General features: G+C 47.0%; 1 protein-coding gene across 1 annotated transcript in view; it reads right to left on the bottom strand.

The window, feature by feature from the left end:
• The window catches only part of XRCC5 (X-ray repair cross complementing 5), an 81,314-nt gene that overhangs the window by 33,861 nt on the left and 24,601 nt on the right, over positions 1-22,852 (bottom strand). The window contains exons 10-14 of the mRNA XM_054043940.1: positions 16,877-16,939; positions 14,793-14,930; positions 11,805-11,895; positions 10,448-10,581; positions 6,829-7,025 (exon numbers count right to left, since the gene is read on the bottom strand). Coding sequence (XP_053899915.1) covers positions 6,829-7,025; positions 10,448-10,581; positions 11,805-11,895; positions 14,793-14,930; positions 16,877-16,939 — 623 coding nt within the window. The remainder of the gene's footprint in view (positions 1-6,828; positions 7,026-10,447; positions 10,582-11,804; positions 11,896-14,792; positions 14,931-16,876; positions 16,940-22,852) is intronic.

Below are 22,852 nucleotides of genomic sequence, written 5' to 3'. Positions count from 1 at the left end.
TCGCCAACCCCTGCTGTTTTAGGGAGAGGAGATATTCCAAAATGAGAGGAATGGGTGCCTGCAACGGGGACATGGCTCGTTGTTCGCACCAACAGGAGAACCGCTTCCACTTGGCCAGGTACGTGGTCCGTGTTGAGGGCTTCCTACTGCTCAGCAGAATCTGTTGGACAGAGTGCGAGCACTGCTGCTCTGCCTGGGTGAACCATGGAGCAGCCACGCCGTGAGGTGGAGTGATTGCAGGTCGGGGTGACGCAGGCGGCCGTGGTCCTGAGAGATGAGATCCGGGCATAATGGAAGCGGGATCGGTGTCTGAACCGAGAGCTCCAACAGCGTGGTGTACCAATGTTGTCTCGGCCACGCTGGGGCGATCAGAATCACCTGTGCCTGGTCTCTGCGCAATTTGAGCAGTACCTTGTGGACCAGAGGAAACGGAGGAAAGGCATAAAACAGGTGGTCTTTCCAGGGAAGGAGAAACGCATCCGAGAGGGAGCCCGGAGCTCGACCTTGCAGGGAGCAGAACACGTGGCACTTCCTGTTGTCTCGAGATGCAAACAGGTCTATCTGGGGAAACCCCCACTTCTGGAAAACGGAATGTATGATGTCCGGACGGATAGACCACTCGTGTGTTTGAAAGGACCTGCTGAGTCGGTCCGCCAGAATGTTCTGGACTCCAGGGAGGAACGATGCCGTGAGATGGATTGAGTGGGCGATGCAGAAGTCCCACAGGCGAATGGCCTCTTGGCATAGAATTGACGAACGTGCTCCTCCTTGCTTGTTGATGTAAAACATGGCCGTGGTGTTGTCGATGAGAACTAACACACAGCGGCCACGTAGGAGATTGAGAAATGCCTGGCACGCCAGGCGCACCGCCATCAGTTCCCGAACATTGATGTGCAGGGCTATCTGGGGTACAGTCCACAGGCCCTGGGTATGGTGTTCGTTGAGATGGGCGCCCCAACCCAGGGATGAAGCGTCTGTGACCAGGTGCAGAGAGGGTTGTGGGGCGTGAAATGGCATCCCCTCGCAAACCACCTTGTGGTCTAGCCACCATGTGAGGGAGGTCAGGACCGAGTTCGGGACCGTGACCACCATGTTCAGGCTGTCCCGATTTGGTCGATATATTGACGACACCCAGGTCTGGAGTGGGCGAAGCCGAAGTCTGGCATGCCTGGTTACGTACGTGCAGGAAGCCATGTGACCCAGCAGGGTAAGGCACGACCTCACCGTGGTACTTGGGAAGGCCTTGAGTCCTTGAATGAGGCTCGTGATGGTGCCAAATCGGTTGTCTGGCAGGATGGCTTGTGCACGTCTGGAGTCTAGAACTGCGCCGATGAATTCTATTCTCTGGGTAGGTTCTAGAGTGGATTTGTCCTTGTTGAGTAGGATACCCAACTTGTTGAATGTGTGCACTATTATGAGGACGTGAGCTTGAACTTGCTCCTTGGTGCGACCGCGTACCAGCCAGTCGTCTAGGTACGGGAACACCTGTATCCCTTGCCGACGAAGGTACGCTGCCACGACAGCCATACATTTCGTGAACACCCTTGGGGCCGAGGATAGGCCGAAGGGAAGGACTGCAAATTGGTAGTGCACCATGTTTACCACGAATCGCAGGAAGCGTCTGTGAGGCGGGTAAATTGCAATGTGAAAGTATGCGTCTTTCATGTCGAGGGCGGCGAACCAGTCTCCAGGATCGAGGGAAGGGAAAATGGCCCCCAAAGAGACCATGCGGAACTTCAACTTTACTACGAATTTGTTGAGTCCGCGCAAGTCCAAGATAGGTCGCAGACCTCCTTTGGACTTGGGAATGAGGAAGTAACGGGAATAGAATCCCCTGCCCCTTAACTCCACTGGAACCTCCTCTATGGCCCCCATAGCAAGGAGCGTGGAAACTTCCTGTATAAGAAGTTGCTCGTGAGAAGGGTCCCTGAAGAGGGACGGGGAAGGGGGGGAGGAGGGGGGAATTGAAGAAAACTGGATAGCATATCCCCTGTCCACCGTGCGAAGGACCCAACGGTCCGAGGTTATAAGGGACCAGGCATGGTGGAAATGGGAAAGGCGATCCCGAAAGGATGGGGCTGGATCCTGGGGGATGACTGGGGCGCCGTCCTCGACCGCACCTTCAAAAGTTCTGCCTGGGGCCTGAAGGTGGTCTAGGTGGCCCCTGGTTCTGACCAGGTTGAGGGCCGGTCCACCTTCTTCTACCACCTCGCCCTCGCCTCTGAGCCGAGTCCTGTCTCTGACGAGGCGGGGGGGGGTAGAAGCGCTGAGGCTGCGGTCTAAATGGCCTGCGCTGAGGGCCCACAACATGCATCCCCAAGGAACGCATGATCGTCCTGGAGTCCTTGAGGCTCTGCAGGCGAGAGTCCGTCTTTTCTGAAAACAACCCTTGACCTTCGAAGGGTAGATCCTGCAGGGTTTGCTGCAGTTCCTGAGGCAGACCCGAGACCTGGAGCCAGGAGATCCTCCGCATAGCGATACCTGAGGCCAGGGTTCTCGCAGCAGAGTCCGCTATGTCTAAGGAGGCCTGTAAGGAGGTCCGAGCCACCTTCTTACCCTCCTCTATCAGGGCTCCAAACTCCTCCCTGGACTCTTGGGGAACCAACTCCTTGAACTTCCCCATAGAGTTCCAGGAGTTAAAGCTATAGCGGCTCAAGAGCGCCTGCTGGTTAGCCGCTCTAAGTTGCAGCCCTCCGGCTGAGTAAACTTTACGGCCGAATAAATCGAGGCGCTTAGCCTCCTTTGATTTGGGCGCTGCGGCCTGCTGACCGTGGCGCTCCCTTGCGTTAACTGATGCCACCACCAATGAACACGGCTGGGGGTGGGTATACAAGTACCCGTAGTCTTTAGACGGGACAAAGTATTTCCTTTCCACCCCTCTCGTTGTGGGTGGGATAGAGGCAGGAGTCTGCCATATCGTAGAAGCATTGGACTGTATCGTGCGGATCAGGGGTAACGCCACCCTCGATGGGGCATCCGCTCCGAGGATATTCACGATCGGGTCGTGCACCTCCACTATCTCCTCCGCCTGCAGGTCCATATTACGGGCCATCCTACGCAGAAGATCCTGGTGAGCCCGAAGATCTATTGGAGGTGGACCTGTGCACGATGTGCCCGCCACTGCCTCATCCGGAGAAGAAGAGGAAGATGCCTCCGGTGGCACAGGATCCAAGGGCTGGTCCTGGTCTCCCTGTTCCTGGGCCGGAGCATCACCTGCGCCTGGGTCCAGGGCGTCAGGTGGTGCGGACACAGAAGCCTCCATGCCCCCTGGCGGAGGCCGAGAAATGGTGGACTCCGGGGCTCTTCTGACGGAGTGACCGGAGCGAGAGGTCGAAGCAATTGGAGCCCCTTGCGCCTGATGGTACGCCCACGGGGTCCAAAACGACCAGTGAGATGGGCCATGAGAATGGTCCTCTGTCGTGTCCTGCCAATGGCCCAAGTCCTGTTCCTCGGCTTGCCCCTGAGGGGGGTATGCCGATCTCGAGAGGTCCTCCGAGAAGCGAGACACCGATCTCGATGGCCACGGCGGTGCCGCGAGCGTCGAGACGATCCCCGTGGGCTGCGGTGCCGCACGGTGCCGGTCCGGAGATGATCTATCTCTACGCGGTGCCGGCGATCGGTGCCGGGACCGCGACCGGTGCCGATGACCTCGTCGGTGCCGGGAGTCGGATCTGGACCTCGACGAGGACCTGGAGTATGCCCGGTGCCGGGAGCGGCCTCTCGACGTCGAGCGTCGACCGTAGCGGTGCCGAGAACTACGTCTCGACGTTGATCGGTGCCGACGATCATAGCGGTGCCGAGACGTAGAGCGGTGCCGCGAAGAAGATCTTGGCCGCGAGTACGACCGGTGCCGAGGTGATATTCGGCGCCGGGACTGCGAGCGGCGTGGGGACCTGCTTCGGGACCTGGATCGGTGCCGAGGTTCCAGCCCTTGGGATGGAGGGCGCATCAAGGCAGGTTTCCCCCTCGACTGGACCGGGCGAGTCAACGGTGCCGACGGTGCCGGTGGTTGGGGCGGTGCCGGCTCCGTGAGAGCTATTAAGTCTCTCGCCGCCGCGAAGGTCTCTGGAGTCGACGGGAGGCACTGTATCACCGCCGGCCTCGGTGGAGACGTTATCTGCACCGGACTCAACGGTCTCGGCGCCGGAGTCGACGGTGCTGGAGGCACCTGTTTCCGGTGCTCCACCGGCAGACGCGGCTCTACCCCCGGCACTGGGGGAGCCGGCGTCTTCGGCACGGAGGTCCCCGTCTTATGGGCTTTTTTATGCCCTGGGGATAATGACCGGCGCCGAGGCACTTGCTGTGCTTGCGGTGCCGACGAGGTCCGGTGCCGGGGAGGCTTGTCCGACGCCACTCGCGTGGTCGTCGTAGCCGGTGCCGCCGGGGCACTGCGCACCGAGGCGCTAGGTGCCGGGGCCTGGCTTGTAGATGGAGCGTCCGGACTAAGTGCCGCCTCCATCAGGAGTTGCCGGAGCCGAAAGTCCCGCTCCTTCTTGGTCCTTGGTCTGAAGGCCTTACAGATCTTGCACTTATCTGTTTGATGGGACTCTCCCAGGCACTTCAGACAGGAGTCGTGCGGGTCGCTCGTGGGCATAGGCTTAGCGCAGGAGGCGCACTGCTTGAAGCCGGGAGCGTTGGGCATGAGCCCGGCCCCGCGGCCGGGGGAGAAAGGGGGAGACGACCCCCTTAATCCCCTGAACTACAATAACAACTAAAACAACTTTAAAACTATTTAACTATAACACTAGAACTAGAACTAGAACTAGAACTATAACTGCGAATGATCTAACTAAGCTAGGGAGAGTGGAGAACAGCTAAGCAGCGCTCCACAGTTCCAACGACCGTCAGGGGCGGTAAGAAGGAACGGAGGGGGCGCCGGGTCGGCTGGGGTATATATTCAGCGCCATGAAGGCGCCACTCTAGGGGGCTCCACAGCCGACCCGCCGGTGTTGCTAGGGTAGAAAATCTTCCGACGATCGTGCACGCGGCGCGCACACACCTAATGGAATGGATATGAGCAAGCACTCGAAGAAGAACAGGTCAATTACCTCCTGTGTCTTACATAGGACACTCCCGTTAATACACCCACAATATCAGCCTCTCTCACAACTCTGAATATGCTGACTCATATTCAATGGGCTATCCGCTATTATCTCCAGATCCTTTTCAGCAGTATTACGACCTAAGCATTTATTGCAGTTGTGCATTTGATTTTTCCTTCCTAACTGAAGTACTATGCACTTGTCTTTATTGAATTTCATCTTGTTGATTTCAGACCAAATCTCCTCTTTTCAGATGGTTTAGGTCAGAACCTTAAATTATGTCAATAAAGTTATTTGGTTCCAATAACGGTGGTAGAATAATAATAATACTTAGCACGTTGACAGAATCTTCACAGTGCTTTACAATAATAGGCACCTGCCCATCAAATCTCCTGGAGGGGAGAAAATAAGTCTGTGGGAACCAGCTCTTAAGGCTTCCAACACCAGAAGCAGCTCTCCCAGGGCAGTGATGGTAGGCAGAAGGTAGGTCCTGCTATTGCAACTGGAAAGGAAAGAGGTTGTTCCAACTAGGGACATTGTCCCAGAAAGTTTACATTTTGAAGACCATGAACTAGGGACAAGGAGAGCAGGATGACTCACACACATCGTAAGATCAGCCTCACTAGGAACCCCAAAATGTAATGCCACCTCTGTATACTGTAGCTTAAAGGTAAATATACCTGTAACAGTGCACTGCTCCTTGGGTGATCCATTCATCTGTTACACACTCTGGCCACTGAAAATTGGGAGTCATAGTTGTAACTCATATGACTAGGAGCAAGCATGTGATCTAAAGGCATCTAGACATAAGAATCCCTGAGACAGAGGCAGGAAAAAGCAGAGGACCAGGGTCAAAGAAGAAGCTGGGTTAGATACCAGGGACAGGAGAAGTCTTAATGTGGTCTTCCCATAACAGCCAGGCAGAAGGGGCTCCACTGCACAACGTAGGGAAATGGCTGCAGAGAACCCTTCACCAGCAGATGAAAGACTATCTGAGCTAACCAGAGAGCTGACAGACTGCAAAGCCCACACAGGGCTGTGAGAAAAAGGATTAACTGTACAAATACAAGTGAGGCAAACACATTATAGTTAATAGCAGCAGTAACAATTTCTATTCTAAAAATTGTTGATTCGAATGAAAGTCTTTGGAGGAGCCCACAATGACTTGGGCTTTTCAAGAAATAAACGCACAGAACATAGCAGACTATAGTATGAAAATCAAGCTGCTTTTTCTTCGACTTAGCATTCAAATAGAAGCTACTGAACAATGTAAACAGCACACCAAGATAGAAGACTTCTTTTACAACCAGTTTAAAGCTCTGAAGTATTTATCTAGCTCCATGGTATAATGCATATGCTCTTAAACTGAACGAGACCTTTTGTGGTCCTTATTCAAACCATTTGTTTACTACTCATACGACAACGAATACGTACATTCGTTAACAATGTACATTGTACATGTTCTCCAGATTTTTTGACTCCTTTCCATTTCCCACAGATGTTCCCATGAAACTTCATGTGTTGTTTCCAGAGCCACAGAGTTCACAATCCCTTGCACCCTGGGAACTAGATACTGGGACCAAAAAAAATAAAAACAAACCCCAAAATCCTACCCAGTCATGCAGAGCACACTACAACAAGGTACTCTATCTACAGACGGTTTGGCATCACAAGATAGTCTATCCACAAGTGATTGGTCTCACGTACAAAAGATTTCAAGCCTGCTATAATCATCAAAAACAATCTGAAATGCTTAAAAAAATCCATAAAAACCCCTTCAACTTACTTGTCTTTGAAGACATCTTGAGCAGTCTTCTGTTCTTTCTTCTTGCCAGCATCTTTCAGGGGGAAAAGTGCCTTTATTTTTTCAAGAGGAGCCTGGCATCTTTCTCTCACCTCTTGAGGTATCTCCAACATTTCTAACAGATGTTGTTCAGTGGGTGGCAGTGGCTTGTCAGGATGAAAAGCTTTATGCTGCAGGCACTGTGAGGACAGAGTGGGCTGGTGAGGAGAAGGGTTTTCAGGCTGCATTTTACAATTCACCCGTATTTGGCAAAACACCTTCTAGTTTTATACAATGACTATTACTACATAGGTGAAAAATATCCTGGCTCAAGATTGGCTGAAAACAGTCATGTGATGAGACCAACTTCCTGAGGACCTCCTAAGAGATTAACAACAATATAAACCAAACAGCTCTCACAAGCAAATGACAGCATCCTCACTGGCTGCAATAAATTCTGTGAAAACTATTACTTAACTCCCAGGAACTAAACTTTCTCCTTCTAGCTGCCTAACTTCAATTTACCTTTCAAATGTTAGTTTCAAAGGAAATGACTGTTTAAATTCATGGTCATGTGAGAGAGATTTTCAGATATTTCTGATGGAGACATTCTGAATACAGGTAACAATATATATACACATTGACTTCCTGCTTCAGTAAACATCAAGCTTTATTGTCCCTCAAAGTAAACATTTCCTCTTGGATCAATCATATCTGGATATTCAACAGAAGTCATTATGTACCTATGAGCAAATAGAAAGAGAGAGAAATTAAAGGCACAGGTAAAAGAGAATAGATATTTTTTCAGATTAGATTTGAAAAGAGCGAGAGAACGGATGAGGCTGACAGAGGCACATGAAGGCTCGAACAGATGGCAGGAGCTACAGAAGAGAAGGTTCTTTCACAACAGTGGCAAGACAGCAGACAAAGAGGAGGCCAGTGCTAGATAAACGGGAGGACAGCGACAGACCAGGTCAATGAGGTGGGCTGAAGAATTTCCATGGAGAGTTTTAAAAACAAAGCAGGCACTTCTGAATTGATATGAAATGAGTGGGAAGCCAGTGCAGATGTATGTTTGTATATCTGAGGAACATTTGCTACTGAAATGCACTGTACAATATATATTATGTATAAATGTGTGGGTAAGTATTCAAAACGCCAAGCAAACAGTTATGCTCCCTTGTTGGCCGTCAGGCATGACCTCAATTTAAGAAAGAAAAACAAAACAAAAAACCCTCCACATTCATGCTGAAGAGGTGCCAATAACACCAATCCCTATCATACGTTGCACATCAATACCGATGCTCTTCCATGCTGCCATTCAGAGGGCAATCCACATTAGCATACACGTTCAAAAGGAGGCAGTTGCACAAAGCAACAGATTGAAAAACACTTGTAAGGATTTAAGGCATCATTATTTTGAAAAAGAATAAAGATGTTGCTGGAAGCTGTAGCAATGGCTCGTGTAATACCAAAACAATATTAAAACAGCGTTAGGGGACTGAATTCAACTCACAAAAGCAAGACATTGTGAATCTGATTTGAATATGTATTGTAGGCTACTGTATCCTAAGGTCTTCTGTGAGTCAGCTGCAGTAACAGGACTGAGAAGCAAGAGCTGCCTATATTTATTTACATCCAGCTGCTTTTGTGGGTGTGACAAGACTTTTGATGTTATTTTAACCCGTAGACTAAGAGGATAAGAGACTGTTCCACAAGGAAGAGGGCTTCTGGCTGCTGTGTGGGGGAGCAGGTCAGTGAGGTGATAGGCACCTTGGAAACACCTAAGCTAAATAAACAGAACTCTCTGTATATTTATCCTGAAGTTTCTATCTCAGTCCATCCCTTCCCCTTTCCTTCGAGCCTCATATTCCTCTTCCACTTCCTTGGCAACCAGGCAGCCTCATGCTGCTACCCTGCTTCCAGGCTCACTCTCCCATTCGTGTAAGCTGTCAGCAACGTACTCTGCTCAAGCCCCAGATGTGCCTTGCATTACTAGCCTGAAGGAAGGATCAGAATTTGGTTGCAGAAGGTGGCAATTCACAATGAAAGGGCTCCCTAGGGAACTCAGATTCCATAGTGATGCACACAGAATGAAGATCTCCTAGATAGGTCAGATGGACAGGGCCCGTTCGGACTGATTGCAGGGAAGAGTCCTGACTTGCTTTCCCGAGCAGCAGGCAGACAGCCTCAACAAAACGCTTAGGAACCAGTTGGTCCTCAAAGAGTTAGGACACTGGCTAACCTCCAGGTGTCTAGAAGTTCAGGTGAGATCTATTTTTGTAACTGGTTTAATACAACCTTTTGAAAGATTCATTCTGGTCTCATTCACCCAGGCTGAATTTGCAGGCACGTAGGAAAAACATTTTTTAACTTGTAAAATGTGCAAATTTCATCTGGAATCAGTGAGACACAATAAGGATGGACCCCCACAGTGTCATTTTAGTCACTTTTCAGAGCAGAAACCCACATTCTACAATATTCTATCCATGGCCCCGTGTATAACATGCTTATGCAGCTGCATAAATTGCATCATAATTGCCCATCTTTTGAATTTGTCACATCTTTTTTTAAAATGAACCCTTAAATTCTGGGGCATAATTAAGTCTCTCGCCTTCATGGTTGCAAAGAAAACCTTCAGATGTGAAACAAATGTAAATCAAAACGCCGACAGTTTGAAACAATAGCTCTGAATCAAGTGTGAACTGCTCCATTTATCTCTAAAATGTGTTAACTCTGAAGCCCAATGAGGATATTTTAAGTGTCAACACTGTTAACTGTTTCACTGCTGATCATTTTAGCAGAAACACCAAGCTAACACACTTATCTATAATTGCTGGATGCAGTAGCAGATGGTGCAGGTGGATGTTTTCAGGGTTTGCTGGGGTAGAGAATGAAGAATTAAGACCCTCCGAAGATTTAAAGTCAATCTCTGCCCCTGCCTAAAAGGGGAAGGGGAGGGGGCATCCCCTCTTCAACTGCCTCCTCCTTGCCATAACACAAAACAAACTTGCCTTCCTGAGGGACAAAGCCTCCAACTATTACCCAGTTTCCCAACAATAATTTCTATCACGTAGTTATGCATTATCAGTATAAAAATCTGATACTAAACATATCTTATGTTGGACGTACACTTTCAGCTTGCTGCCAAGTAAAATAAATAAATAACAAGGGATACTGCACTGATTATGTTGCACTGGACCAGGCAAGTGGAAGAGCAGTAAAGGATGGAGTTTGTGTGGGCAGTGCTGCATAAGTTGATCTACAGTGGCAAACAGAATACGGGACATCGGTTCTTTATCTAGAAAGAAGATGCAGCTGTTTCTCAAGCACATGCCTTACTTGTAAATGGCCCAACATATCCCGGCTGGCCTGGGTTTCCTTAGATGATAAGGCTTTGCTAGACTGCCTGTTCAAACTCTTACGATGCAGGGAGCTAGAAATATTCAGTCTGAAACTGATGCCGGTGGCAAGGCACAAGCTAGTAGCCTCTCAGGATCTACGGATTAATTCATTTAACTTCCATCTGTCACAATCCAAGTCTTTTCACACTACTCTGAAAAAGAGGGGGAGGAGTGTGTAGAAACAGGAAAAGTTTTAACCTGAAAGTTTATCATCTCACCTGATATAACCTCTGAAACTGAGGGTTTGGTATTTTGCTGGTTTTAAATATGTCTTCGGTTGTCTCCCCATCATCATCTTCATAAACCAAACTCATAGAATCAATCAGAGAGTCAACTGCAGATAACTGATCCTCTAAACCAACAAATATAAATATGCACAAAAAAGATTAAATACACTTGCAGACAGATCTGCTTGTAATAATTCACCCACAAAGATTCACTTCAGAATATGAGATTTTAACAAAGGCATCAAATGCCCCAGAATTCACTATGTTTTATATTCCCTGGGGATAAAGACAGGCTGATAATGAACATGGATAATGGACACAGTAATGAAAACCCTGCATTGTTTACGGACTACAATGTAAAGTTACAGAGCCTTTCAGTTTTGTGAAGATCTCAGTTACCGCTGCCTTTCTGCTTCCATTTTTCTTCTTTTCCAAGATGTTTTTATTTGTAACAGAAGGTTTATAGGCCACTTGGAAAATGAGGAGAACAGTTGGTTTGGAGAACTAAATGGAGTAATGCAACTTTTAAAAGTTACAAATGTAAATTAACTCAGTTCACAATAGTCAATTATTGCCTTGGTAAGATGGGTTGTTACATTTCTGCTTTCAAACTGCCTGTTACAGGCAGGAAATCGAAAGCTTCATGTCCTGACTGTCAGATTATTGTTCCTTTTCAGAGTGGGCCTTACAACAAATGAGAACATCCAGAACACGGTCTGGATTACACATTACCCCACTAATCCAATCTACTCCAGACTCTTGGGACAGTGAGCCGAACACTCTGGGGTTTTCACCTTGGCCTTCTGTCTGAATCCCAGCACCAGTGTGTGCCTGCTTCTTCAGCACTAATACTTGCACACAAATTTAAACACCAGCTTTGCACTTGTAGATTACATCACGGTATGCATAGGAAAGTGGCTGATAGATGGCCTATCTGAAGGAGCTGCTGGTTCTCAGTGCAGTTCCTAAAGTAGAGAGGTCTACAGTGTGAACCCCATCACAAAGAAACCCTTTGCTGACCGTCTCAAAAGAGAGGCCAAAGACTGACTGGGTCATGGGGGATTAACCAGTTCTCCCTAAAATCATAAAGGTTCAGATGACAGCTTGTGATCATTTAACCTGAGCCAGACTTTAGCCTGCAGTGTCGTGTTGAAAGGCTGTGTGCAATCCTTAGAGCCACTCAGTCTCCAGCTAACCAGACGAAGTTCTGATGAGCTGACCAAACTGACTTTTTCCACATCAGATTATGTTTTCAAGGGAAAGTCAAACATTCCATGTCTTTTAGAGTGACTTAAAGTTATGGTATTAGGCTGCAGCCAATTAGTGAGACAATAAGGGACCTACTCACCTGTAGGCGTGTACTTTTTATTGTTTTTCAAAGAGGAAAACATGTATTGTCGTAAGTCTTCCATGAAGGGTAACTGCACATATATCAGACACTAAGGGGGGGAAAACAAAAGAGAAGCAAGTGAACTTGAAGTGAAAATGTATAGTTAGTTCCAGAAGTAAAGGCAGCAGGAGTATAAGGAAATCAGAAATCTAGAAACTGTACAAATTGAAATAGTTTGATTTACTAAGAACTGTAGTACAATACAAATGTTAAGTACAATATTTAACATAATTATTACGTTCACAAATATCAGGATGACTAAAAAAAATGTGTCAGTAATGCTCTAGCCATTTATTAGACCTATTGGATCACCTGGTCCATCATCCTGCTAGTTTAGGATTGTTGCCCAGAGCTCTGTCCAAACCAGCTTTAAATATCCCATGCAATGGAGCTTTCATCACTACCTGTGAGAGACTGCTCTACAGCCTACTGCATCTTATCATCAAGCAAGTTGGTTTTGACATTCCCAGCCTAATTTTTTTTCATATACCTCCCTCCAGTGTATAGCACCTTAAATAATTCTTTTCCATCTTTTATGTTTATACCCTTTAAAAATACAAAGGCTTATGTCCACCCCCTTATCCAACCTATACATAATTTAGCTCTCTGAATAATCTCTCACAAGTAAGATCACTGGAAACATATGCTGTACAGCTTTTAGGGTGTGGGTGTGGGTGTGATGTGATGTAAAGCATTAATTTTTTTAAAAAACTACATTTCTAGCCCTTCTGGTTACAAAGGAAACCTTCCCAAATGCAACGTGAAACAATCCAGCACTATCTTCCAGAGACAGACTAACTCAAACAGTATCTCTGAGAGGTGTGAAATAAAGAAAATGTAGAATCATAGAAATGTAGGGCTGGGAGGGACCTTGAGAAGTCATAGAATCATAGGGCTGGGAGGGACCTCGAGAGGTCATCTAGTCCAGTCCCCTGCACTCATGGCAGGACTAAGTATTATCTAGACCAGTGGTGGGCAACCTCCAGCCCGTCAGGGTAATCCGCTGGTGGGCTGTGAGACAGTTTGTTTACATTTGCATGGCCACCCACAACTCCCAGTGGCTGCGGTTTGCCGTTCCCAGCCAATGGGAGCTACGGGAAGCAGTGCGGGCTGGCGTGCTGAAGGATGCCGACCCCGGAACTAGACAGTGGAGAGTCTTGAGTTCACTCATTCCAGTCATAAAGCCTGGGCACGCCACAAGCTTGGAGCTGCCAAGCTAGTAAAATACCAGTAATCGAAAGTGATGGCCAGTACTGTTGTCTCCCACCTTCCCTGGGAGCTCTCTGGGAAGTCTTCTCTGAAGACCAGAACTGACAAGCTGACTAGACAGAAGGGTCAGAAAGAACTCTTTCTAAATGTCCCACAAAGCCCTGCCACTTCACCGCTCTCATTTCCATATATTAAAGAAGAAATAAACAAGGCCCTCATGGCCATTAGAAGTGGAAAAGCTGCTGGCAAGGACCACATTTACCACAAATTCCTTAAGAATTTGGGACCAAATGGATAAACATCGTTCACAGACCTAGTCCCTGCATTACATTCAAGATAAAGATCCCAAAAAGCTGGTTTAAGGCTGTAGTCATTACCCTGCTCAAACATGGGAAACCAACAAATGATGCCACCAGCCATTACCCAACAGCATTCCTCTCCACAATTTGCAAATTAATGGAGAGGGTCTTACTGGTCCATCTCACCCCATCTTTGAGGCCATCCTGCCAAAGGAACAGGCTGGTTTCAGATCAGGATGGAGTTGCTACAACCAGGATCTTGCCATTACTAGTCACATTGAGGCTGGCTTCCAGTGGAATCTAAAAACTGGAACCATGGTGATAGATTTATCAACCACCCACGACACGCAAGTCATCAAGTCCAGCCCCCATTCAATTCAATGGGATGTCAAATCAAAAACTTAATGACAATAAAATTAAATGTCAACTATTTCACTGCTGATTACTTTGGCACAAACTTCCCACTCATGTGCTTTATTCAGTGCAGCAAGATATGTTTGAAAAGCCATTTGACAGCTATTGGACCCACATTCTGCACTAACATGCATCCTATGGGGGTGACATGGAGTATAAATCAGTGAACAATCTGACCACAACTTTTAAAGTTACAAATACTGAATGTTTTTTCTTGTCGCCTCCCTTCTTAAGTGCTTTGCTATGAAGAAAATCAAATGTTTGACTGAAGATCTAGAGCATGGGTTTTCAACCAAGGGCTGCGAACAAGTTCTAGCAGGTTCATGGCCACCTCCCTTTTTTTATAGCTAGGATGGCAATGAGGTCCCGAAATATTTTTCTGTTATAAGAGGTTCATAGTATGGAAAAGGTTGATAACCAATGATATAAGGGAATTCAAAGATCTGCGGGGGAATACAGATGTCAGAGAGGTGAGGGGGGAAATTTTAAAAAATAAAATGGGGTAAAATAGAAGTCGATATTAAAACTATACAATAAAGACATATTTAAACATACTGTTTTGTTCTACGATGTGCATTTGCAGTGAGTTCACTCTAAAAAAAATTCCAAACCCTGCAAATCTCCCCCAAATTTCACAGATTCTGGGGAGGGGAAATTCAGCAAAAGTTAACAACATTTCTAGCAGAGTTCTACTGGTTCTAGTGACAATTATTTCTTCCAGCATCTTAATGATTTTAACTGCTGCTCAGAATTCCCAATTTGTTAGTATTTAGATGTCCAGTAATGACTGCAATATTCCAGATATGGTCTCATCACAGATTTATAGTAAGAGGAGATTATCTCCTTGCTCTGTGATTGGTGCCTCCGTGTACAACCCAAAATCACAACTGGCCTCTTTTCCTGCCTTATCATACTGCAAACTCATATGTAATTTGCTTTGTTGTGAAGCTTCATTAATTAATGTTTGCAAAGAAGGATTTAAAGACTCTCTGAAGAAAGGCATTATATTAAGTCAAAATATTACCTCATATGCATCCTTGATACATGGAAAGGCTACGCCAACCTGAGGATTAGATCTTCTGTCATAAGCATAACGTACTATGGCCACGACATCCAACTCATCCAAAGCATGAATCAGAGCAGAAAGAGCAACTGCTGCAGCCTGTCAAGAAAGTTCATACAAGCCCTGGTTAAAAGCTATTCAGACCAACTTTCACGCTGAATCCAAAAGCACTTGCGAAGACAAGGCCGTCTCCACCTTTAGTCAGCAGCTTGACTTAAACACCACCTTTTACCTCCAAAAGACACAGCAATCGGCACAGTTCAAATCTGGTCACAACCATGGATATATTAAAAAGTAGGGACTATCTTTAGATCCTGTACATATCACCCTTTCAAAACAAAAATGGAAAGGGTTCTATGTGAAATTGCAGGATAGAAAGGAAGGAAGAAAGGGTACTTTCAGGGCTTTGTTTTGGAAGTTTCTATTTTCTTGAATGTTGACAGTAGACCCAGATTTCATTTTAAATGTGAGAGAGAATGAGTGCAGGGGCATTACATAGTCACCAGTGAACAAAAAGGTTAAATCTCAGTTCAGGTTCCCTGTCCCCTTGCACAGATGTCCAGAGGGAGGACTATAAAATGGCTGCTAGGAAGTCATAAGGCTTGCTTGAACCCCAAGTTGGAGAGTTTGGGCTCCTTTTCTGGTTATAGCAATTTATTTTCCTTTTTCCTCATAATCATTAGGCCTTGAAGAGAAAGAAACCTTGCAAATGAAATTTAATGTGGATAAATGTAAAGTAATGCACGTTGGAAAAAATAACCCCAACTATACATACAATATGATGGGGGCTAATTTAGCTACAACAAGTCAGGAAAAAGATCTTGGAGTCATCGTGGATAGTTCTCTGAAAACGTCCACGCAGTGTGCAGAGGCGGTCAAAAAAGCAAACAGGATGTTAGGAATCATTAAAAAGGGGATAGAGAATAAGACTGAGAATATATTATTGCCCTTATATAAATCGATGGTACGCCCTCATCTCGAATACTGCGTACAGGGTCTCCTCATCTCAAAAAAGATATACTGGCACTAGAAAAGGTTCAGAAAAGGGCAACTAAAATGATTAAGGGTTTGGAACGGGTCCCCTATGAGGAGAGATAAAAGAGGCTAGGACTCTTCAGCTTGGAAAAGAGGAGACTAAGGGGGGATATGATAGAGGTATATAAAATCATGAGTGATGTGGAGAAAGTGGATAAGGAAAAGTTATTTACTTATTCCCATAATACAAGAACTAGGGGTCATCAAATGAAATTAATAGGCAGCAGGTTTAAAACAAATAAAAGGAAGTTCTTCTTCACGCAGCGCACAGTCAACTTGTGGAACTCCTTACCTGAGACGGTTGTGAAGGCTAGGACTATAACAGAGTTTAAAAGAGAACTGGATAAATTCATGGTGGTTAAGTCCATTAATGGCTATTAGCCAGGACGGGTAAGGAATGGTGTCCCTAGCCTCTGTCTGTCAGAGGATGGAGATGGATGGCAGGAGAGAGATCACTTGATCATTGCCTGTTAGGTTCACTCCCTCTGGGGCACCTGGCATTGGCCACTGTCAGTAGACAGGATACTGGGCTAGATGGACCTTTGGTCTGACCTGGTACGGCCTTTCTTATGTTCTTATGTTCTTATGACTGCCTCTGTATTTTTTTCTGCTGAGTTTTACATCAGCTTGCAACATTTCAAACTTTGAAAAAAATACAAACAACGCTTTGCATTCCATGAGACAGTCTGAGATACAATGATCCACACAGAATCAAGCCACCATTTACAAACATGGCAAATATGAGCTACTTGCAGCCTTCCCAGGTATAATTAAACAACAGTGAAACTTACAAATTTCTCATTTCTGATTGGACACATGATATTGATTTTGGGCTCAATCCAGCTCCCATTGACCTCTATGAGAGCTGGATCTGGACCTTTGTAAGTTGCATAGTGAAGAATGTATTGGTTTTATTAACACCAAAGGACCCCTACACCAACTCTATTGCCAGATTCTTTACTATTAATTCACAGTGAGCCGCCACTTAACTTAAAATTCATTTATCTCACCTCATCATCTTTCGCTGCAAAGACCTTCAGAACCTGGTTGCCCATGTAGTGATGCCTCTGGATCTATAAATTAAAGTTTCTAAAATGATTAGTTTTGATCTAAAACAAATGTCATTTTTAATTGTACCAACTAATTAATTCTACACTAGAAAAAACAAACATAATACCCACATGTAAGGCCAAAGCATTTAATTACTATGTATGGTAGATATAAAACCTATACGTTGCTCTGTTTCCATTTACCACACAATGTGAAACTCTATTCATATTTTGCAGTATTCATCATAGAGAACCGCCACCCTATCAAATGGGGAAAGGGATAGCTCAGTGGTTTGAGCATTGGCCTGCTAAACCCAGGGTTGTGAGTTCAATCCTTGAGGGGGCCACTTAGGGAATCTAGGGCAAAATCAGTACTTGGTCCTGCCAGTGAAGGCAGGGGGCTGGACTCGATGACCTTTCAAGGTCCCATCCAGTTCTAGGAGATAGGATATCTCCATTAATTAAATTAAATGAAGTTTGGAAGGTGCTGCGCTAGCCTTATTAGTCTGTATGGAGAGTGGCAGTGGTTGCCAAAGGGAAAATTACACTTCACTGGGACAGATAGGATTCAGCATCCACATTTTGCTTTTACGACCTGGCAAAATTCTCAGATCTGAGATCAGACTTGGATTAAAAAATTCCAGGATATGTGGCAGTCATTGCTAGCTATGAATGGGCAATACAGAAATTAAATACTGGACTCATGGTACATTTGTCTTGGGGTGAACAGTTCTACATGTTATTTAATACTATTTAGAAAGTTACAGACAAGACTAAAGCATGCCTTTTTGTTAAAAATCTTTGAACGTGTGGATAATAAGGCTCCTGGATGTAGATTTCGAGGCAGATGTTCAGCAGCTGTAAACTGTCGTAACCTCATTTAAGTCAATGACAATTTATGCCAGATGGGGATCTGACCTTCAGAAATCAGCACCATTCCTGAAGCTCTTGAAGTCAACTTGTTGTATCCACTATTATTCCTTCCTATTTGTCTTTAGGAGCTGAAATACTATGCTGTCGAGCATCATATATACCTAGATATATATGTCGCTGCATTTTCTTTGGTTGCCAACTAACATCTCCTTTGTGTATTTTAAATTTTGTATGATTTCTTGATTTACATGGTATTGCTTATAAATTAAAAATCAAAGTTTAAAAACCAGTAACAAGATGCCTTATGATCTTCTTTCCTCAGGGATGCGAATGATTGAAAAAGCTGCTTCAGTACATTGAGAAAATGCTATGAGGTGGGTTTATTCCCTCTTTAATTCTGTATTTGGAACTGCTCCAGTTTCTCTGGTTAATATGCTTATGCAGTATGCTGCACTGGGAAAGGAGGAGAGGAGCAGACCCCAGTGGCCGAGGAGGGGGAGCCACCTGTCTCAAGGCAGGGAAGTTCGTGGCCACTGCACCAAAGAGGAGGCAGAGTAGGGTGGTGGAAACCAGGGACTCCCTCCTGAGAGAGACATGATGTCCCGGGAGGTGTGCTGCCTGCTAGAACCCGCATCTAAGACATTACAGAGGCTCAGCTACCCCTCTGACCGCTACCCCCACACTACTCATCCGTGTGGACACCAATGATTTTGTCAGGTCTGACTATGAGAAGATCAGCAGTGACTACAGGACTCTGGGGGTGAAGGAGTCAGGGATGCAGGCTGTGTTCTTGTACATCCTCCTGGCTGGGGCCCCAGGCAGGGATATGTGTATCCTGGAAATGAATGCATGGCTGCACAGACAGTGTTGATGGGAAGGCTTTGGCTTTCTTGATAGCATGCTGTTCTGGGAAGGAAGACTGCTGGAAGAGATTCCATCTGACCACGAAGAGGAAAAGCATCTTTGCACAACAACTCATCAGCTTAACGAGGAGGGCTTTAAACTAGGTTCAAAAGGGGCAGATGACAAAAGCCCACAAGTAGGTATAAAAAAAGTAACTTCAATAGAGGGCTAAATGTTGGGGTGGAAATGGAAAATTACAAGAGAATCACAGGGGCAACAAGAGGGGCATATGCCTCTATATGTCTATACACAAATCCAAGGAGTATGGGGAACAAACTGGAAGAACTGGAAGTATCAGTCCATAAGCTGAATTATGATTTATTTGGCATCACAGAGATTTGGTGGGATAAGTCTCATGACTCAAATATTGGTATAGATGGGTATAGCTTGTCTTGCATTATACATCAAGAATCTATACCACTTGTTCTGAGGTCCAGAAGGAGGGGAGAGGCAGACCAGCTGAAAGTTTCTGAGGCCTGGTCTACACTAGGCGTTTATGTCGAAGTTAGCGCCGTTACATCGAATTAACCCTGCACCCGTCCACACCGCGAAGGTATTTAGTTCGATATAGAGGTCTCTTTAATTCAACTTCTGTACTCCTCCCCGACGAGGGGAGTAGCGCTAAATTCGACATGGCCATGTCGAATTAGGCTAGGTGTGGATGGAAATCGACGCTAATAGCTCCGGGAGCTATCCCACAGTGCACCACTCTGTTGACGCTCTGGACAGCAGTACGAGCTCGGATGCTCTGAACAGCCACACAGGAAAAGCCCCGGGAAAATTTGAATTTGAATTCCTTTTCCTGTCTGGCCAGTTTGAATCTCATTTCCTGTCTGGACATTGTGGCGAGCTCAGCAGCACTGGCAATGATGCAGAGCTCTCCAGCAGTGATGGCCGTGCAATCTCAGAATAGAAAGAGGGCCCCAGCATGGACTGATCGGGAAGTCTTGGATCTCATCGCTGTGTGGGGTGATGAGTCCGTGCTTTCCGAGCTGCGCTCCAAGAAACGGAATGCAAAGATCTACGAGAAGATCTCTAAAGACATGTCAGAGAGAGGATACAGCCGGGATGCAAGGCAGTGCCGCGTGAAAATCAAGGAGCTGAGACAAGGCTACCAGAAGACCAAAGAGGCAAACGGACGCTCCGGATCCCATCCCCAGACATCCCGTTTCTACGAGGCACTGCATTCCATCCTAGGTGCGGCCGCCACCACTACCCCACCAGTGACCGTGGACTCTGAGGATGGGATATTGTCCACGGCCGGATCCTCGGACATGTTAGCGGACGAGGAAGATGAGGAAGGAGAAGAGGTGGACGAGGCAGTCGACAGCACTCACAACGCTGGTTTCCCCGACAGCCAGGATCTCTTCATCACCCTTACAGAGATCCCCTACCAACCGTCCCCAGCCGTTACCCCGGACACAGAATCTGGGGAAGGATCAGCCAGTAAGTGTTGTAAACATCTAAACATTTATTTTTAACAGAACAGGAATATTAACAATTAAAAAAATGGGTTTCTCATGATTAGTTTGCCCTAGGCGCTTAACGGTTCAGTCGTGGGCAGTGCAACTATTGAAAAAAAAATCTAGCAATGTCCAGTTTTGCATGATTGTCCTGCCCAAGCCGCTCTACTGTTTAGTCACTGCTACAGCAGCTAGAGTAAAATGCGGTCTATATGTCCGGGGATGGAAAAGAAATCCTCCTGTGACATCTCGAGGAAGCTCTCCTGGAGGTAATTGGAAATCCGTTGCATTAGGTTCCTGGGGAGAGCGGCCTTATTGGGTCCTCCGTAGTACGACACGTTGCCGCGCCACGAGACAAGCAAGTACTCGGGAATCATTGCTCTGCACAGCAGGGCGGCATACGGCCCTGGTCTTTGGAGGCTTTCCCGGAGCATTCTCTCTTTCTCGCTGTCAGAGATCCTCATGAGGGTGATGTCGCTCATGGTGACCTGCTTTGAATGAGGTAGGAGAATGTTAGTGTTGGGACTGCTTTACTGTTCCTTTACAGAACTGTAACCGCTGGTTTGCAGCCACGCGGTGGAGGCGGGAGAGGGGCAGCCGAAAGGGATCGTTCCCGGGGACAGCCGCGAGGGTGTGGGACAGGAGCAGAGTTCCTGCTTGCCGGATTGCTGGCAGCAGGGACCGACATTGATTTCAATGTGAAATGAGGCCATTGCTAATATTAAAGTTTTAAGCTGCCACGAGTCTACGGCTTACCATGTCTGCCTGCAACAGAAATTCCGTTGTCCTGACACGGTTCTCAAATGTGCTGTGCAAGACCCCAGGCACTGAATGCGAAGGCCGAGAATTCGACCTTGTGCTGAGTGCGCATGTGATAGGTGCTGTGCATGGTCTTGTTCACAGAGAAAGACTATGTTCTTTGTTCACAACTACATTTATCTTTCTGAGGAATTCACTCCCTTTTTCCCATTCCCACAGCCCCATCTGCGACTGTCTCACAACCTAGCCTGGCATCACACTCCCAGAGGCTAGCGAGGATTAGGCATAGGAAGAAGAGGACACGGGAGGACATGTTCTCAGAGCTTATGGCCTGCTCCCGAGCCCAGGCAGCACAGCAGACCCAGTGGCGGGAGAACTTGTCCCAAATGCAGCAAGCAAACATGGATCGGGAGGAGAGGTGGCGGCAGGAAGACCAGCAGGCGACTCAAACCCTGCTTGGACTAATGAGGGAGCAAACGGACACGCTCCGGCGCCTTGTGGATGTTCTGCAGGAACGGAGGCAGGAGGACAGAGCCCCACTGCAGTCCATCTCTAACCGCCCTCCCCCGCCACCAAGTCCCATACCCCCCTCACCCAAAGTGCACAGAAGGAGAGGCGGCAGAGTCCCTGCTAACTCTCACTCCACCCCTGCAGAGAGCTCTAGTAGCAGAAGGCTCTCATTCCCCAAAATTTGACAAGTTCTTTCCTTCCCGCCTGACACAAGCCCCCGTCCAAGTTTCACCTCCCAGTTCCATGTGTAGTTGATAATAAAAAATATGTTTCTGTTAACTAATGTTTCCATCATGTTCTTTTGGAGGAGGGGGGGAAAGGGGGATGGTAATTGGACAGGACAGTCACCTTTGGCAGGGTACATAGGCGGGGGCAGGTACAGCAGCAGGGCACATACACAGTGCAGTGACTAGTTGCCCTGGTCAGTCTGGGAGGTGGTTTTCATGTTCTGTAGTGGGGGGTGGGTTGCTCTGTGACTTTGTGGCGGGGGAGGGCAGTTACAGATCTTAAGCGGCGGTCCTTATGCAGGATCACAGAGCCACACAGCAGGAGATCTGTAACCGTCCTCCCCCTGCCACAAAGTCACATAGCCCCCCCATACACACAGTCCCGATCAGGAGGGGTGACAGGCTCCGTTGAAAGAACCAGCCCACCACAGCGGAGCCTGTCAATCCTTGAGTTTAGAAGCTTTCTTTGCGTCACTACACTACACCCGCTCCGCACCACAATCCGCGTCCCAGTTTTAAAAAATTCCCGCGAAAACAGTAGTAAAGAAAACGGTGTTCATTAACAAAGTAGAACTGATTTTATTTCGAAACGTGTGTTGGAAGGGGGGGAGAAGGGGGTATGTAACTGGAGAGGATAGTCAACATTAACTGGGTAAAGAAACGGGGGCAGGTTCGGCTTCTCTGTACACAAACTTTACAGTCACAGGTTACCCTGCTCACTCAGGAACCTAGCTTTCAAAGCCTCCCGGATGCACAGCGCGTCCCGCTGGTCTCTTCTAATCGCCCGGCTGTCTGGCTGTGCGTAATCAGAAGCCAGGCTATTTTCCTCAACCTCCCACCCCGCCATAAAGGTCTCCCCCTTGCTCTCACAGAGATTGTGGAGCACACAGCAAGCTGCTATAACAATGGGGATATTGGTTTCGCTGAGATCACAGCGAGTCAGCAAGCTTCTCCATCTCCCCTTGAGACGGCCAAAAGCACACTCCACCACCATTCTGCACTTGCTCAGCCGGTAGTTGAAGAGTTCTTTTTCACTGTCCAGGGCGCCAGTATAGGGCTTCATGAGCCAGGGCATTAGCGGGTAGGCTGGGTCCCCGAGGATGACTATAGGCATCTCCACATCCCCAACAGTTATTTTGTGGTCCGGGAAGTAAATACCTTGCTGCAGCCGTCTAAACAGACCAGAGTTCCTGAAAACACGA

This window comes from Malaclemys terrapin, chromosome 11, assembly GCF_027887155.1.
Source record: "Malaclemys terrapin pileata isolate rMalTer1 chromosome 11, rMalTer1.hap1, whole genome shotgun sequence".
NCBI classification, from domain to species: Eukaryota; Metazoa; Chordata; order Testudines; family Emydidae; genus Malaclemys; species Malaclemys terrapin.
This window is presented reverse-complemented; position numbering and strand designations above follow the sequence as displayed.